The sequence below is a fragment of the Mercenaria mercenaria genome, chromosome 9 (assembly GCF_021730395.1).
Source record: "Mercenaria mercenaria strain notata chromosome 9, MADL_Memer_1, whole genome shotgun sequence".
Taxonomy (NCBI): domain Eukaryota; kingdom Metazoa; phylum Mollusca; class Bivalvia; order Venerida; family Veneridae; genus Mercenaria; species Mercenaria mercenaria.
Genome location: NC_069369.1, coordinates 78,342,813 through 78,361,857, shown reverse-complemented (window position 1 = coordinate 78,361,857; position 19,045 = coordinate 78,342,813). Strand labels below are relative to the sequence as shown.

At 35.8% G+C, this 19,045-nt stretch overlaps 2 protein-coding genes across 2 annotated transcripts in view; both read left to right on the top strand.

The window, feature by feature from the left end:
- Positions 1-11,875, top strand: part of LOC128559346 (uncharacterized) — a 57,034-nt gene extending 45,159 nt beyond the window's left edge. The window contains exons 5-6 of the mRNA XM_053550667.1: positions 7,680-7,753; positions 11,763-11,875. Of these exons, the coding sequence (XP_053406642.1) occupies positions 7,680-7,753; positions 11,763-11,875 (187 nt within the window). The remainder of the gene's footprint in view (positions 1-7,679; positions 7,754-11,762) is intronic.
- Positions 11,876-11,895: 20 nt separating this feature from the next.
- Positions 11,896-19,045, top strand: part of LOC123547534 (protocadherin Fat 4-like) — a 125,864-nt gene continuing 118,714 nt past the window's right edge. Inside the window, exons 1-5 of the mRNA XM_053550666.1 lie at positions 11,896-11,987; positions 12,757-12,849; positions 13,458-13,531; positions 16,501-16,615; positions 16,836-16,937. Of these exons, the coding sequence (XP_053406641.1) occupies positions 11,896-11,987; positions 12,757-12,849; positions 13,458-13,531; positions 16,501-16,615; positions 16,836-16,937 (476 nt within the window). The remainder of the gene's footprint in view (positions 11,988-12,756; positions 12,850-13,457; positions 13,532-16,500; positions 16,616-16,835; positions 16,938-19,045) is intronic.

Below are 19,045 nucleotides of genomic sequence, written 5' to 3'. Positions count from 1 at the left end.
TGTAACCAATATATCAGATTTATCATTGACAACGCAATTTTTAAGTGAGATACCTATAAAGGAAAGTGGTGAATGCTAATATTTCGCAGTGAAGTTTTATTTCTGCTTTGAATGCAAATTGTTTGGTCCCCAAAGATAAAGCATATTGTCGCCGCTTCGTCCGTCCGTCCGTCCGTCAATTCTTCTCTGGAATATTTCTGAACAAGAGGGTCATAATGAACCTGGATCGCTCACCTGAGTAATATGAGCTACATGTATCAAATGTCAAACTGATGCTAAAAATATTAAGAAAGTAGGTCAGTAGGTCACATTCATGGTCGCTGAAAGTCAGTTTTTAGATCAGTGTACAAAACTGTACATGTTACCCAAATTTCAAGGCTATATCTTAAAAAACAAGAAAGTAGGTCAGTAGGTCACATTCATGGTCACTGAATGTCAGTTTTAAGATCGGTGTACAAAATTGTACTTGTCATCCAATTTCAAAGCTGTACATTAAAAACAAGATAGTAGGTCAGTAGGTCATATTCACGGTCACTGAAAGTCAGTTTTAAGATCGTTGTGCAAAACTGTACATGTCATCCAAATTTCAAGACTGTATCTCTTAAAACAAGAAAGTAGGTCAATAGGTCAGGGTCACAGTTAAGTGACGACTAATCACTTGGGATCATCTAGTAATTATAAATAAACAGTCTAGGGAAATATGATCTAATAACTTTTGAAGTATTTTTCCTATATAACTCATATAACAAGTTACCATCCCCCCACCCGGGGCGGAGCCTCTTTTTACCCCAGGGGCATAATTCGAACAATCTTGTTAGAAATCAACTAGGCAATGATACAACCAAATATCAAAGGCCTAGGCCTTGAACTTTCAGACAAGAAGATTTTTTTATCTCTTTTCCTATATAAGTCTATATTAAACTTGGGACACCCTGGGCGGGGGCCTCTTTCCAACTAAGAGACATAATTTGAATAATCTAGGCAATGCAACATACCAAATATCAAAAGCCTAGGCTAGTGATGTTCCGATTGTCGCCGATGTTCGATTAATCATCGCCAAAGTTTCAAAGTCGGCGACATCGATTCTGACCAAAAAGAGTCGATTCTAGTCGCTGATTTTGTTAAAAAAATAAAATCCCGCTTTCAGGACTCTTTGAGATACTTCCCGCTGTTTAGCTTAAATACTTTTGCTCTTTTATAATCTTTGGGTTAGTTTTCAAAATATCTGCTCTTAAAAATGGAGAACGCTGTCAGGCCAGCTGTCATGATCGTAGGAATAATAAAATTTTTGTTTCCCTGGCAGTAAAAAAATCAGACGCCTTGAAATATTTTGGGTTCTACATGAAAAGCCTGAATGCCGGGTGTTGGCTCCTTTTAAGGAAAACTTTGATATTACTAGAGCCGTTTGCAAAGTATGCTTTAAAGCGTACATTAACGAAGGTACCCCACCCACTTTTTTTAATTGGAAATAATTTTCAGAGTTTATTTGAAACGTTTTTATTATTCCTTCAATACAAAGTAGTGAATTTACTTAAAAAAAGATGATAAACTAATTCACGACCTGCCAGCAATGTCCCCAGCATATATTATATGTCAAATTTGGCAGTGCATCTAGCATGACTTGAATCCCAGGCCTTAAGTAATAGAAAAAAGATGAATTCTAGTTACTTTTGCATTTGGTCCAATAGTTCCTCCCAGATCGCAGTTTGGACTTACTTGTTCGAACCTTTGAACAGCCGGTTAAGCTATCGGATGGATAACTTTTTAGGCTATATGTCGACATTTTAGAAGAATTTGAAAATTTCTTAGAGTTAAGGACTGCCTTTATAGTGAAATAAAAAATCCCATCAAGATAAATATTTTGAAATAAGATCTAACCAGCAGATAGGTTATTAACAGCCAGTTAAAGATTTGAACAACTGGGCCATAATTGCCCAGCAGTTGATAAAGGCTGTACAGTACAGCAGCTCTGTCATAGAATTCTTCATAAAAAGTAATACAAGTAGTCATACAATAATCTGAAGGTCTTGAGAAGGGTTTGCTGTTACTACCGTATTGCCATATTGCAAAAGTCTGTACTGATCTTTCGGTTCCGATTCTTTCGATAAATCGAATCGGAGAGAGATCAGAATCGGACCGATTAATCGATTCTGCTTCAGCTGTCCGATTCTCATCACTAACCTAGGCCTTCCAGTTTCAGACAAGAAGATTTTTAAAGTTTTTCCTATATATGTAAAACTATGGACTCCAGGGAAGGGCCTCTTTCCTACCAGGGTAATAATTTGAACAATCTTGGTAGAGGACCATAAGGCAATGCTACATACAAAATATCGAAGGCTTAGGTCTTATGGTTTTAGACAAGAAGATTTTTAAAGTGTTTTCCTATACAAGTCTATATAAACAATATGACCCGGACCTGAGCAGGGCAATATTTGACCCTAGGGAGATAGTTTTATAAACATGGTAGAGGACTGTTTGATGATGCTACATACCAAATATCAAAGCCCTAGGCCCTGTGATTTTGGACAAGAAGATATTTAAAGTTTTTCCCTATATAAGTCTATATAAACCAAATGACCCCCGGGGCGGGGCCATATTTAACCCTAGGGGATAATTTGAACAATCTTAGTAAAGGACCACTAGATGATGTTACATACTAACTATCAAAGCCCTAAGCCCTGTGGTTTTGGACAAGAAGATTTTCAAAGATTTTCCTGTATAAAATTATGTAAACCATATGACCCCCAGCGTGGGGCCATATTTGACTCTAGGGGAAAATTTGAACTAACTTGGTAGATGACCATTAGATGATGCAACATACCAAATATCGAAGCCCCAGCTACTGTGGTTTTGGACAAGAAGATTTTTAAAGTTGTCGGTTGCCATGGCAACCAGAGTTCTGCATGGATTTCAATTCTTTGGTCATTTTTAATAGGGGCCACCCAAGGGTCATTTCTGTGAAGTTTAGTGTAATTCTTCCCAGTGGTTTTGAAGAAGAAGATTTTTGAAATTTACAATATATAGCCATATAGGGAAAATAAACCACGCCCCCTGGCGGCCATGTTTTTTACCCAAACAGAATGGCTTAGGCAATTTTGGTAGAAGGTCACCTAGAGATCATTTGTACAAAATATTTTTGAAATCCGGCTAACAGTTTCTGACAAGAAGATTTTTAAAGATTTTCCTTTCGGTTGCCATGGCAACCAAAATTCTGCAAGGATTTCAATTCTTCGGGCAATTAAGAAAGCGGGCCACACAAAGGATCATTTCTGTGAAGTTTGATGTAAATCTGCCCAGAGTTTTTTTTAAGAAGATTTTTTTAGAAATTATTGACACACGACGGACGACGCACGACGGACGACGGACAAAGGGTGATTACAAAAGCTCACCTGTCACTACTACGTGACAGGTGAGGTTGAAATTTAGCGAAACCTCCACTATCAAGAGGAGAAGCGCGTATTGTTTTCGTGTTCCTGTCAGATGATATTTCACAGATTTATTGCCCTTTAATTAATCATCAGTAGTATACTGTCGGGAGTATTTCTCAGCAATCGCCGGTTTGAGTTTAGTCATACTTCATAGGATTGTCATTCATCAAGTGGAGATATGCATATTGTCTTCGTAATCCATTCGGATTATTTTTCACAGACTTACTGCCCTTTGAGTTTTCAAAAAAACTATACTATAGTACTATAGTTCTTGTACAGAGTATTTCTCAGCAACCACTGGTTAGAATTCAGCATATCTTCATAGGAAGCTTCACAATTAAGAGGAAATGAGTAAGGTATATTGTCTTCGTGTTCTGGTTGGATGATTTTTCACCAAGTTATTGCCCTTTGATTGTTTAACATTAGTATGCTATGGAACAGTTCTTGTGGCCGAGGCCGCGATCATATTGAATAGGACAAGTATATGTGCGCTGGAGAAAATATTTCATGATGGACATGTGAATTCTTTACTTGTGGGTGAAACAGGTCACATAAGCGTAAATACGACTAGCTTCTACTGATTATAAAACATACCGTACGATTTGTTGTGAATTAACTGTTGTTGTACTTTAGTAGTTCAACCGCCACCCTTGTTTTTTTTCATCCTCAAGTAATAAGTAAGTAGACTCGCCCAGTTGAATCAATCTAGACGCATAATCTAACTATACATAGAGCACTTACTTCACCCGATTTACATTCGGAACATTTTCACGCGTTTCGGACTTTATCGTATGTTTAACATGGGATCTTTGAACCGTCCAAAGATGTTGGAAATGTTTGTCTCATTGTTTATTTTTTTTAATAAAAATGTTACTGCTTTCATTGTCTACCACTTTTTTCCACCCTTGCCTGAAAAAAACAGTAATGAGTTTGTACACTGTTCAGACAATTGTGCTCTGTTGAAATTTAACCAAACACAAGTTTACCTGCATAAACAGAAAGCATGATATGTCACCATGCGCGGATCTAGTAGGTGGGGGGGGGGGCGGGGACCGGGAGTCCGGACCCCTCTGGAAAATCTTTAAAAAACGAAAGAAGACAAGAAGGAAAGAAAATGTTTTTCAAAAAAAGGCAACATTAGGACTACATGTAAAGTATATACGGCTGCTGCTACATACGACCCCGACATAATTCATATTATTTATCTGAAAGAAACTAAGAATTTTACCTTCAAGAAAGCTTGATTTTATCATTTTCCCAAATTTAACAGGTTAGTCTATAAAATTGTCCCAGAATGCAAAAAATGAAGTGCTAAATTTCAAAATTTCCAGGGTGTGTGGGGGAGGGGGGGGGGGGAGGGGCAGGGGATCGGACCCCCTCTGAGAAAATTGGCTGTGTCCGTACATGGTCACTATACCTGTCCAGTACTGGACATTATGGTAAACGCTTCTTTCCTGCACAAATGACAATTTCGCAAGATTTATGACCCTTTGCGCTCACATATATAGTACATAAATGGTCCATTTTTTGTCTGGTTTGTACAAATTTCTGGCCGCGATAAACCATTTGACTTGTAGCAACCATTGGTTTGAATTTAGCCAAACGTCATAGGAAGCTTCACTATCAAGAGGGGATGCTTTGTGTTTCGGTCGGATAGGTTTTCACTATTGCCCTTTGAAAATTAACCATTAGTAAACTATAGTACAATTGCTTGTGCGGAATATTCCTCAGCAACCACTTTCTGGAATCCATCAAAACTTCATTGGAAGCTTAAATCACAAAAAGAATGTTTTCTTCATGTTCTGTTGCATATAAACTACTTTTTTCACTGGATCCGCCCATGTATTAGCGGGAGAAAAATCGTGTGCAAACAAGGCAATTCACGTGCTGTTAATACCCGATTTTTATTTTTGAAATGCTTTCCCAGGGACGTATATGTAATTCTGCGCAGATTGACATCTGGTATCTGCGTCTTTTTTCTTTCATAAAAACCTCTTCTTGAAGTATTAAAGATGCAATCTAAACCATAGAATGTTTTACTGTATCAGTAACTAACGCCAAATGCGCTGCCCCCAACACTGTTCGTACTCGTTTCTTCCCTTGTTTACTCCCCTTTTAGAACTCTGCATCAATTCAGATTTTGTAGACAACCGTGAATGTTAAAGAATCGCATGTTTACCTGTGTGATTCTTTGTTTTTAGGTATCATATTTATGATTTTGGTAAGTATCAGTCAGTATGTTTTTATCTAATTTCTCGAAGAATTTATATAAACAGCTTGGAAACTTGACACTACGTTCGTACTCATCCGTACTCCAACTGCGTATCCGTACTCAATATAACTCGAATGTAAAGTTATTATTCTTGAAATTGTGATCGAGTCCACTAAATAGTGAAATGATATGAACAATTATTGGTAATTTTATGTTTGTAATAATGAGAGATAAAAAATCGCTTAAAAACCTTCAGGATGTGCTTTTGATAGTGTTGTTTATTTCCGGGCCCTGACGGATATTTAAAACATGTTTACCGTTTCCAAGAGCAACTGGAATGGTAAATAAAAAATGTACCGGAATCGTCAAGTCATCACATATGAAAACAATACATAAATCGTCGTGAAATATATTTTTATGCAAGAATAGCGACAATACACGTTTGTTTTGTGTATTAACGTCTGCAGAAGCCCTTGGGATATATTTGTGACCTCGACCTTCGGTCTCGGTCACAAACAATCCCGCGGGCTTCTGCAGACGTTTATACACAAAAAACGTGTATTATCCCTACATTGAACATAGTATACTATATATGAGCCGCGCCATGAGAAAGCCAACATAGTGGGTTTGCGACCAGCATGGATCCAGACCAGCCTGCGCATCCGCGCAGTCTGATCAGGATCCATGCTGTTCGCAAACAGTTTCTCTAATTCCAATAGGCTTTGAAAGCGAACAGCATGGATGCTGACCAGACTGCGCGGATGCGCAGGCTGGTCTGGATCCATGCTGGTCGCAAATCTACTATGTTGGTTTTCTCATGGCGCGGCTCATATATTCCCAGGCAACCAATGGCTGGAATTCATTGAAATGTCATAGGAAACTTCACTTCCAATAGGAGATGCGCATATTATTTTTCATGATTCTTTAAGTGATTATCACGGGAGTTATTGCCTTTGATTATTCAACATTAGTAAACTATAGTGCCATCATCGTCAGTGAATTCCGCTTTTGTTCTTTAAATTAAATATGTAATAATGCTAAGTCGGGGAGCACCCCATCTATTTTACCGATAGTTCTTGTTTATAAAAGTTATATTTTGTACAGTTGACATGACATTTTAGTAATTAAAATGTAAATTCAATACTCCCTGCTTTATCCTAGCTGTTAATGAAAGGCATTGGGTACACAACAGTTGCATCAAACAGAAAATAAATCAACCAAAACCCCCACCCCGACGTCTCAAGTTTTGATTTTTAATTTTTTTTTAAGCTCCCCTGAGCCAAAGGATCAAGGTTTTTATGAAAGTTTGATGTCCGTCGTCCGTCATGCGTCCGTCAACAATTTCCAAAAAATCTTCTTCATCAAAACCAGTGATTGCCAAGGCAACCGAAAGGAAAACCTTATTCTAAGAAACTATTACAAGGATTTCAAAAATATTTTGTAGGAATGATCTCTAGGTGACCCTCTACCAAAATTGCTTAGGCCGTTCTATTTCGGTAAAAAAAACAAAACACATGGTCGCCAAGGGACATGGCTTATTTTCCCTCAATGGCTATAGTGTAAATTTCAAAAATCTTCTTCAAGACCACCGGGATGATTTCACCAAAACTTCACAGAAATGATCTTGGGAGCCTTTAAAAGATTGCCAAAAGAATTAAAATCCTTCTGGACTGTGATTGCCATGGCAACCGAAAGTAAAATCTTTTAGCCGGATTTCAAATATAGTTTGTAGAAATGATTTCAAGCTGACTTTCTACCAAAATTGCTCAAGTAATCCAAATCCAAAAAAAAGTGAGCAATCTATGGTCATCATGGCCCTCTTGTATTATTTTTATATAGCCCCTACTAGAACGCAAAATGACAAGTATAATTTAGCATCCTATGTTTCTAAAGACTATAGCACTATAGTATCGTGTCATTATACCTTGCTAATTATATTATCAATTAAGGATACAGCATATCTTATAATTATGCTACGTTATTCAACTAGGAGGAAATGTTTCTTTGTATGTTCATTTAGTTGTTGTTTTTTTTTTCAGAGCAACACATGATGGTGGCAACGGATTACATGCGGATTTGACTTTGACGATAACATTTACAGACATTACATCTGGTAAATCATGTTCATTATATAACAAGTAAAGTCGGGGTCTTTGTAATATCAAAATGTCAGGCAAAGAAAGTACATTTTCTTCCTACCGAAAATTCAAAGGACCAACCCCTTAATGTTGTTAGAACTTGTCGACTAAACCTTTTGTATATACCGGTACTGCGAATACCAATTGTTGGTGTAAGTTTCCTTGACAGACGAGGAAACATAGGTGTGCACCGCCTATTAGAAATGACACATTCCACATAATTTCACCGTCTACACATTACTATTACTCCAGCGCGCAAAGAAACAGTTCTAATTTAATCTAAATTATACAATAAAAGACATATTAGAATCGAAATAAATTTTACCAAAACCGTGTTTGGACACCATTTACACTAAGGATATTATACGTCATTCGAAGAAAAAAATTAGAGGTTAACACACGACAGAGCCCGGCTCTGGCGTGTTTTAATGTCTTTAATACATATGTTTGGTTGCACTACATTACAACTCATGACGTTAATACTTTCTTGACGGTAAGGAGCGAAATGTACATAAATTCGTATTTATGAATCTATCAAGCTCATTAAATGTTTCGCCTCTCTAATAATTCAATAAAATCATATGTGTCCTTTTCCGACACGCTTATAGCAGCATTCAAGTTTTACAAACGGTTTGCTAACGACCCCAACGTCCACTCGTCCGCCATGTTCAAAGCGCACAGACCATGATGACGTTATATGTGGCCATTGGTTTCACGCGCATGTGTTCACCGGGCCGATTATGATTATGAGTTTTCGGCCCGGGCCGATAAGTGATAATCAATGCGTGAAAGAAATAATCTACTAAAACACATTCATTTTTGTTACTATATATAGTAACACATGTATTAAATAACAAGTAAAGTCGGGGTCTTTGTAATATCAAAATGTCAGGCAAAGAAAGTACATTTTCTTCCTACCGAAAATTCAAAGGACCAACCCCTTAATGTTGTTAAAACCTGTCGACTAAACCTTTTGTATATACCGGTAATGCGAATACCAATTGTTGGTGTAAGTTTCCTTGATAGACGAGGAAACATAGGTGTGCACCGCCAATTAGAAATAACACATTCCACATAATTTCACCGTCTACACATTACTGTTAGACATTGTCGGTTTATGTGAAGTCTGACTGTGAACATCGAATGCGGACTGTCTAGGAAGCGTTTCAAAACATTTTCTTTTCAAATTTAGAATAATAACTCCACAAACATTATTTCGAGCATACGTGCCAATGATATGCTCAACAAGGCTTTATACCAAACACATTCTACTATCATTGAAACCGTTGAAGCGTTGACAAAAAAATTCAAGCAGGGTTTATACCCTATAAATCTGTCCCCAGTAAATAAGAGGATATTTGTTTGTTTTGAGTGAATATGGAATATATCTCACTGAGAAGTGAGAAATTTCAAATATTTTCACGAGCGCGTAGCGCGAGTGAAAATGTGAAAATTTCTCACTTCGAGGTGAGATATATTCAATATTCACGAAAAAACAAACAAATTTTTTTTTTTATTTTAGGGCTCAATTACGTTGAGATGTCATTTTGCAACTATTTTAATCTCAGCGCGGGAAACAGACGCGCGTAAATAGACATGACGTCAGACGGGGTGTGACGTTAAAAAGACGTATGAAAACATAAAGTTCCATTTTGTTTATTTTTTGCTGTTAACGGTATGAAATTCTTTTTAAAGTAAAATAATTTGAAGAAATATACTGTAAAGAACAAAGTGGGGCAAATACATTTTCATCATGTTTTAAACAAATAATTTAATTCATTCACAATGTACAAGCAGATCGGCATTTACAGTGAGTGATATCAGTGAGTGGTATGGTTTTATATCTCACTGATAAAACACAGTATTTTATCAGTGGTATAAAATAAATATCATTTTTTTGAAGTTCCGTTTAAATCCTAGCGGGAGGATTTTGAGATGCTAAATCAGGTTTATGTGAAAACGGACTGATGGACGCACATCGGGACGAAGGCAGAAAAAGGTTGTCCCAAAATGAATGGGAAACTTATGTAGATTTACTAAAATTTTCTTTTAAAGAAATCTTGTACTAAGTACATGTTATTTTGGAAAAGCTCTTGATAAAACACTTTCTCATGCTTGGTTACAGTATCTCTTCTAATGTCTTTGAAAACATTCCTATACTAATATTCAGGGGGGGTAACACGATTTGGTGTAAGAGGGGGCGTAAAATTTTTGGGTGTATAGAGAAAGTGGGGGATCGGGGATTGGGGGGCATGCTCCCGGAAAAGTTTGAAAACAATGGACATTCTGGGCGTTCTGAGGCACTTCATTTGGTATTGACAAATGACGGGTTTTGTGACAAAATCAATACAAATAACATGCAAACTATAGTCATGTTTTATCAGTTGTCAGACTTACTCTTCACAAGTATATTGGAATTACTTAGACCAATTTCTGGGGAGGGTTTACCTAGGACTATTTAACATAAAAATTGTAAAGAGCTTGATAGGAGCTCGTGCAAACTTTGTCCGACTTAATACGTGTAAGCATAGCGAGCGAGAAAAAAATGCATATTTTTCACCCAGAACAGAAGACAAATTAACAATGTGATAGAGAAAAAATGCATATTTTTTATTTTGCACCCAGACCAAAAGACAAATTACGTATTCGAGCTTAGCGAGCGAGAAAAAAAAATCCATATTTTATATTTTTCAGTCAGACACAAAGACAATTATTGTACCTGAGTAGCGACCCAGAAAAATTTATTTTGCATTTTTTACAGAGAACAAAGACAATTACCTATGCTCCGAATTTTAGAGGGGAAACGCGCAGATCACCCTCTGGACCGTAGTGTTATTAAATTTAAATTGTCCAATATTAATCTCCTACACAAGCTTCGAAAAAATACCCAAACTCAGTTTCATACCAGTCTGTTTATATATTACTTAATGACGTTATGAACTTGTTAGTACTGTAACAGTGAACAAATACAATTATGTTTTTTAGAGACCCCCCGGATTTACACGCATTCACAGTTCATTGTCCCATCACTTAGCCGACAAGTCTTTACCCCCCAGCCGCAAAGAACAGTTCTAATTTAATCTAATAACAATAAAAGACATACTAGAATCGAATAATTTAACCAAACCGTTTTGGACACCATTATACACTTGGGAATTATACTCATTCGAAGAAAAAAAATCACGGAAGCCCACGTCCAACGGCCTGTACCTTCAATAACTTTAAAAAGAAAAAGAAAGAAAAAGATGACAATGTAAGACCAAAAGCCGAGTGAAGATAAATTATATGGTCACCAGCTGGGCATTATCGTTGGAAAATTCGTATATAATAAACACATTTACTACTGCAAAATGAGTCCCCTGTTATGTCAAAATGTAAACAAATGACGCCATTTTGAACTGCAACCAGCATTTTTCTCGCTTAAAAGTAGCAAAATATAAAATACGTCCACCCACTGATATGGTAATAAATCGGTAGATAATTCGACATATGGCTCGGTAGCTCAGTGGTAAGAGTGCCCGGTGAGCAGGAGGCCCTCGCAGTCTGGTCAGAGTCCATGCTATTTGCTTACGAAGCAATTAGAGATACCGTTAGCGAACAGCATGGATCCTGACCAGACTGCGCGGATGCGCAGACTCGTCTGGATCCATGCTGGTCGCAAGTGCACTAGGTTGGTTTTCTCATTGTGCGGCTCAGTTGTCAGTTATGCTATGCGCAACGGTTGCTATCCATCGGTTTGCTAATAATAGTAATGTTCAAGAGTGGTTGATTTTGCATATATACATAGAAACTGAGCCGTCTCTGTCGCAAATAGCAATATTTTTAGTGGACGTAGTAAATACAAACGTATGTTGTAAACATAGAACAATTGTCAATTATGTAACATTCGTCTAGTTTAGTAATTATATATTCTTGTTTACTACTGAATGGTTTACATTTATTCCAAACACTAAATGACTCGCATTTTCGAGAAACTTTCTACAGGACCAACATGGACATCCGGAACCTCTTATTCGTTGGACAAAAATGACTGTACCGCTTGTGACACAGTAGCCACACTCGCTGCTACCTCATCAGACTCTACGTCAGTGACTTAAGGTAAGATACCAAAGAAAAAATGACTGACACTTCAAAGAAAAAGGGATTGAAAAAGGGCTTCTTTGTTAAATGTATGTTCTGCGATACAGACAATACACCAATAATTTACACGTAAATATAATCAACATAAAAATGAGAAAATTGCTCATTAATTTTCAATTCCCACTCTGTTCTTTCACAAAATATTAACGCGCAGTTAAACAAATATGATAAAAGTGACTCGATAATTACATTTAAAGAATAGTTTTTACTTAGAAGAACAGGCAGAGTAATAAAAAATACATTTAAGCTCTACTTTTAGAAAAAAATGTAGAGCTATTTTGTTAAAGTCAAATATCTCTGTTACTTTCAACCTTTTGACTTGAAACTTGAAATGGTTATTTACTATCAAAATCCCCACCAGGAGAAATCCCTCTCCATAACTCTGATTTGAATTTTGACAGATTTTATGCCCCTTTTAACTTAAAATATTTAGTAAAAGTGTTTGATAAAGTCAAATATCTCTGCTACTGTCAAAGCTTTGTCGTAAAACTTGAAAATGGTTAGTTACTATAAAACTCCACACCTGGAGAAACAATCTCCATAACTCTGTTTTGAATTTTGGGACAGATTTTTTGCCCCTCTTTAACTTAGAGTTTTTTGGTTAAAGTTTTGATAAAGTGAAATATCTCTGTTACTTTGAAAGCTATTGACTTGAAACTTGAAATAGTAATCAAATATCAAAGGCTACATCATAATAAACACTCCTCATAACTCTGTTTAGAATTTTGACAAATCTATGCCCCTTCTGGCAAATCTCTAGTTAAGCACAAAGTCGAGCGTGCTGTCTTACGGACAGATCTTGTTAAATATGACGCTGTTTTTTTTACTTTTTCTGCAGTTTTGTATCAGGGAGTGGATTTAGTGTATCTGGAAGCACCTTGTCTTGTACAATCACATCATTATCAGCGTCATCACATACAGTTGTCGTGAGGTAAACATTTTCTACAGTTGTCGTGAGGTAAACATTTACAAATGTAACATCTTGAAACAAACACTAATTTATCTTCGGCTGTTGAGTGTGGAGTTTATTCACACAGTCATTCCTTGAGCTTGCTTCAAGATATCAGTACAGGTACTAGTATTTATTGAATGTAACAATTAATATTTCTACGCGTTGACAAGGATAAAATGTTCTGAAGTCTGCCATTCATTCTAAACAATAAGACGAATCATGTATCTTTTATGTTTATAACAAAACATATCGAAACCTCCTAAACACGATCTCTATTGTTTACATTGTTTACATTGTTTACCTGAAGTGAATACATGTCTAGCATGTTTTTCATTGGTAAATTTGTTTCCAAAATTTGTATCTCCACACGTATACCATAATAACCCTTTTTGGGGGGTTTAGAGCGATAGAGAGTTTTTGGGTTTGGTGCGTGAGGTACATTTTAAATTTGGTTTAAAATCCGCAAGAGCATTTTGAAAGTGAATTACCTTGATTCAGATCTTTATACTGATGTCATCTATTATGTAAGTTGCGTAATGTTTACTATCATAAACCATCAGTATTCAAATCAGCGCATTCTGTTTCAGAGCTCAAAACACTGGAGACAGTGCGACTACAGATCAAACATTAACTGTAACTGTTACAGATTCTTCGCCACCAGGTAACGTAAACACTTGTTTTCTTTGTGTGTACTAACATTGAGGAGGTATGACGTAAAGGCGGATACAGACATGAAACAAGGAAATTCATTGATACAAGCATCAGAGACGCCACCAAGTGTTGTGTCTGAAGTAAATTTACTGCAATATGAGAAATTACCTAATCATTACTGCGTTAGACTGACTGGTTACAAATTATCATCATTTAATTTAGCAAATAATACAATATATGTCATAAAAACTGGTAAAAACCGTCAAAAATAAACATGATAAAGAAGTATTACCATGCAATACAAATCCTCTACCTGCAATGACCTTGACATTACGAGTTGACGGTCCGTTTACATACAAAATTAAAGTTATTAAATTATCAACTAAGGTCAGCACCTGTGGAAAGTTCTTATATGCAGGTCCATGTGTATGAAGTTTCACATAAAAGCAGTTTGTTGGGAGATGATGAAATGCTGAAAATCAGTTATTCCATCAAAGTTGTGGCTCACAGGAACCATTTTTTATTATCATTTTCTATTCTCTGATAAAGTTTCTTGGACCTTAGTCACCTACATTATATCTCTCAGGATTCAGATTACTGTTTCCGTTGCAAAAGCGACCAAAATATCTGTTCAAGAAAACAATGATATAACATGCATAATCTCTATATTGCCCCTATACACAAAACAAATGTCATGAACCTTTCTTATATACTTTTGGAATATCATAAAATTCAGTTGGATTATTTTTCGGACGAACGGAGAACCTGAAGTCCTGTTTGGTTCGATCGAAAGGTTACTAGAAATATGTCCATGTCAGGTTACAAGAATTTTAGCAAGCATAATAACCCACTGCTAACTGTGGTATAAATGCTATTGTATCAGGTAAGTAGGTTATACTTAAGTCAGAAATAGAAAACTTGACTTACAGAAACCTCCTTTCAAAAAACCGGATCAATATTTTGACGAATTTTCTTAAATAAAAATCTGCGCTTAAAATAAGGAGAGGAAATACACAAAAACATTGTTTGGTATCACTGATAATTTGCATACATTTTAAATGTTTTTTTTTTTTCCCATTTCATGTTTATTAACTAAAATCTATTGTGCAACATCGCGGGTCCTTTAACACCTATTCACTGTGTTTATTATCATTTTGAACTATTCATAACTACCTTTACATGGTCCAAAATAAAAGTGTATCCCATATACTCGACGCCGCCCGGTGTATAAAGGAGTCAGCTGAAATTTGTTTGATACATTATTTACTTACTCTAGTAGTTTAATGTTATCTTAGTGTAACAAGACTACAATCGAATCTTTTCTTCTCACTTATGTGTATATTAAGCCATGTCAGACAAAACGTGTAAATGCTAAGAGATAACATCATATTACGGCTGTTTGCTTTCAAAGCCTATTGCAATTAGAGAAACCGTTAGCGAACAGCATTTGAAGTTATTTATGATTTTACATTTAAGACATTATTAAATTATCGACTAGGTCTGTGATCATTAAAAACCTTCTTATTTTGTGCTGCATGACATCATACTGTTAAAGGAAGTAGAGTTAACAACCATAAAATGGTACTAGTTAATAAATTGCACTTATGTAGTTCTGCATGTTTGAAACAGATATTCTATAATGTAGAATTTTATGAAACCATATTTTTCAAATCGTCATTGTATCCGCAAAGATATCAGGCAACCAAAAAGTATGGCTGCAAACTAGACTTTTTTATAGATAGATTTGAACATATTGGCTCTCCGGACGATTTTAACAATTGCCTTCTATGGAACACCGGCATTGTCTTTTGTAGTCATGGAAATCTGTTATGAAGTTGTTTTTTTTTTTATTAAACGTTTTTAATATCCCCTCGGACAAACCGTTTCTAGAACCTCATGGACAAGACTATGGTAGGCACTTTGTCAAAAAAAGAAAAAACACGCCCCCTTGGAAAAACCGTTACTAGAACCCCACTCCCCGAGCCCCCTCGGACAGACCCTTTGGGAAATACTATGGAAGGCATTTTTGCCCGAAAAGTCCCCCTTGGACAAACTGTTTCCAGAATCCCTATTGGACAGACACCTCCTGAGCCGGAAAGGCGCCCTAGGACAAACCGTTTCCAGAATACTCCTCAGGACAGCTGTCAGGAAATACCCCAACCCCTTGGACAAAAAAATCCTTCCATTTGGGGGATTCAGATATTATCTAGAATAACCCATTTACTCGTGCCGAGGCAGGTAATCATCTCGCTCAAAATATCCACTACATCGTAATACAGTTACCACTACATAACAAAGTTTGCACAAGATATAATTACTTCGTTACAAAGTATAAGACAGTATACAGACAGAAGACAGAATATAATAAAATTATTTAACGACATAATATAATAAAAGATGCACAAAATGTAAAACTCCATTATGAGAATAATATATGACATGATACACAATGTAATAAAATTTGGACATAATATAGTAAAGAATGCACATAATGTGGTAAGTTTAGAACATGATGTAAAGATGTTCCTACATAATATAACCAAAAGTATCATACTATTACTACAAGAACAACATATAACGATGTAATCACATAACATGAATATGTCTGCACAACATGTACAAATTGATTTCAGTACATAGTACAATATAAAAAAAACATAATAAAAGATTTTCAAGACTACAAAAGACAGTGCCGGCATTTCTTAGTCTTCTATGAGAAAATGACATTTTTATGACATTTTTCGCGTATAAGACGTTCCACAATGTAGACTTTTGTCTTAATGAAACTTTTCATAGTTCTAGATTTACCTAATTTCATTCCTATAGCTAAATGCTTCATATCTAATGTTATCATTTTAAATTGTTTTACATCAAAATCTATCTTTTGCCATAATAAACCTGAATAAAGACAGGTGCGATTTATTGGATACACGATGCTATTACCTAACTTTCGAATAATTTACATGTTCGACACTACAGCACCAACATGGTCAACAGGAGCCTCACACTTGCTGATCAAAGGTGACAGCACCGCTTGTGATGCGGTAACAACACTTTCTGCTACTTCATCGGATTGTACGGCGGTAACTTACAGGTAAACATAGCTTTAACTGCCCAACAAATTATCTGTTTATCTGTTTATCTGTTATCATCTGGTAAGATAACATTTTTGCCTCACGGACCATAATCATACAATATGCTTAAAATCAAAATTAATATGTAAATATTTTATTCAAATGCCATTAGAAGACTTTGTAACTGTCAGTGTTTTCAAACATGGCAGGTTTTACCTAATATGAAATTTTATATTTCAGTGTCCAGTCAGAATCTCCTTCCGGAGGATTTAGCGTTACTGGCAGTACACTGTCATGTGTCCTTGCGTCAATAACTGCGTCATCATACACGGTTGTCGTAAGGTAAAGTAGCGAATACTCAATAAGTTTACATTTAATTTGTCACGGTTGGGTGAGTGGAAAACTTACGTTCCTTTATTATCGTATTTGATTTTTTTATTTCGTTATATGAGGAAATAATTTATTGATTTTTTTAGAAATAAGAAATACTACTAATCATCTTGTTTAAACAGTGAGACAATACGATTACATAAGAAACTGTATTTGTTTGCATTTATATTACATTTTCCAATATATTTTATCAGCCGGAGAAATGTATACAAATGTCTAGTTGTAAATGTCGACGCCGTATACGCTTCTAAAATATGTTGTACAAATGCCTTTAGGTATAATCATTGAGATTAAGTAATTGGTAGTACTGCATGTTCGGATCAACATCTGCTTTACAATGCAGAATTTGTTTCAACCATGATTTTCTTTAAAACGTAAGAATATACATTGGCCAATAGAAAATATAGGGTAGTGTTTTTCGATTTTTCACTAGACTAATTGCAAAATTTGGGGACCTCACTTAAGTTTTCATATCTACAAGGTTACCGATTTCATAACCAATAGAAGTCTTTTCAGTCAGTCCGAACATTTAAAGAAAGATAACATAGACCTTAAAAGATGTCTTAAACTTGGTCTTAAACTCCCCGTGTACTATGGGGATGTAGTTTAAATACCCAAAAATTAATCAGATTGTTTATTTTAATCAAATATTTTTTGAAAAACGGTAGCAATCCGCGCAGTCTGGTCAGGATCCATGCTGTTCACTAACAATATCTCTAATTCAAATAGGATTTGAAAGCGAACAGCATGGATCCTGACCAGACTGCGCGGGGTCCCTGTGGTCGCAAAGCCAGTTTTGTTGGTTTTCTCATGGCACGGCTTAAGTGTAGGACTCAGTGGTGCTTATCTCCTTAATCCTTCAAAACGGACGGATGGAGTGGAATTTTGTCTTGCATCTTGTTTGGCCTTAATAGCTAGGCCCTTGGTGATTTGACTTCAGACAAGCTGTTGAGTACATTGATGTATCTATACCTCAGACCTGTCCTATTTAAGGTTTAATTTTTACACAATCTTGTATTGTTACTAGTGTTATAGCCTTTCTCAGTGGGGAGGGTTTTTTTATTTACACTGTCTTGTCAAACTTGTTGCAAATATGACATGAGCGAGGTTGGTATGCCCTTAACGCGTTTATACCCCTCCTCCCTGTCGCTCTTATATAGTTTATTGACCATTCAAAGACGAATTCCCTATTGTATTTTTTTTGTTCCGTTTCGTATTATATGTTACGTCTGTTGTATTAATGAAACTTTTCCTAGTCGTGAATAACATAAGTAAAATATAAAATAAGAAGACATTTATCGGAGTTGTTTAACATGTCTCACGATGCATATCATATTTCATCTTAGCGTTGCCTTTTAAAACAATTACTCATAGGTTGCCATTAATTTCGATTCCGTCTACCGACTCAATGTTTTATTTTATCTATCCGGATAATTGACGTAACGTCATCACGTTCAGTTTATCAACAACAACAACAACATTACCTTTATTAAACTCAAATCACAAAGTGACACAAGAGTATACAGTAAAACATTACATTTATCTGAAAAATGTGACATGGTGTAGAAGCTACAAAAAAAAGCAACATTTACATTGACTTAAGATATAAGATACAAGAAAATTATAGAAAAATAGGGAAAAAAACTGAAAGAACTAAAAAGCGGATTTCATTCAAGGAATTTAAATGAAGGGGAATGTATACTTTGGGCCTATTTTTTTTAACATATTTTATACCACCGGATCCAGAGAAACAGACTATAATTTTAGATTTCCAAACAATTCTATTTAAATAATCTATTTTGATTGGTCGTTATGTCACGCGATGTGGGCAATTGAAACTGTGTCCAGTTGTGTATTAAACCCAGATACGGGTCAGAAGCGTGCAAATTTTTTCATAGACAAGGAATTTTCGTTTAAGTAATTCAAAAGGAATAAAAAGTATTTTAAAACTATATGACGCGGTGTGAAAGTGTATGTTCGTATTGATTAACATTGGAATAAATTTGCATCTTCAACATGCTCAAATTGGGTCAAAACGAAAAATCAAGGCATGATGTAAC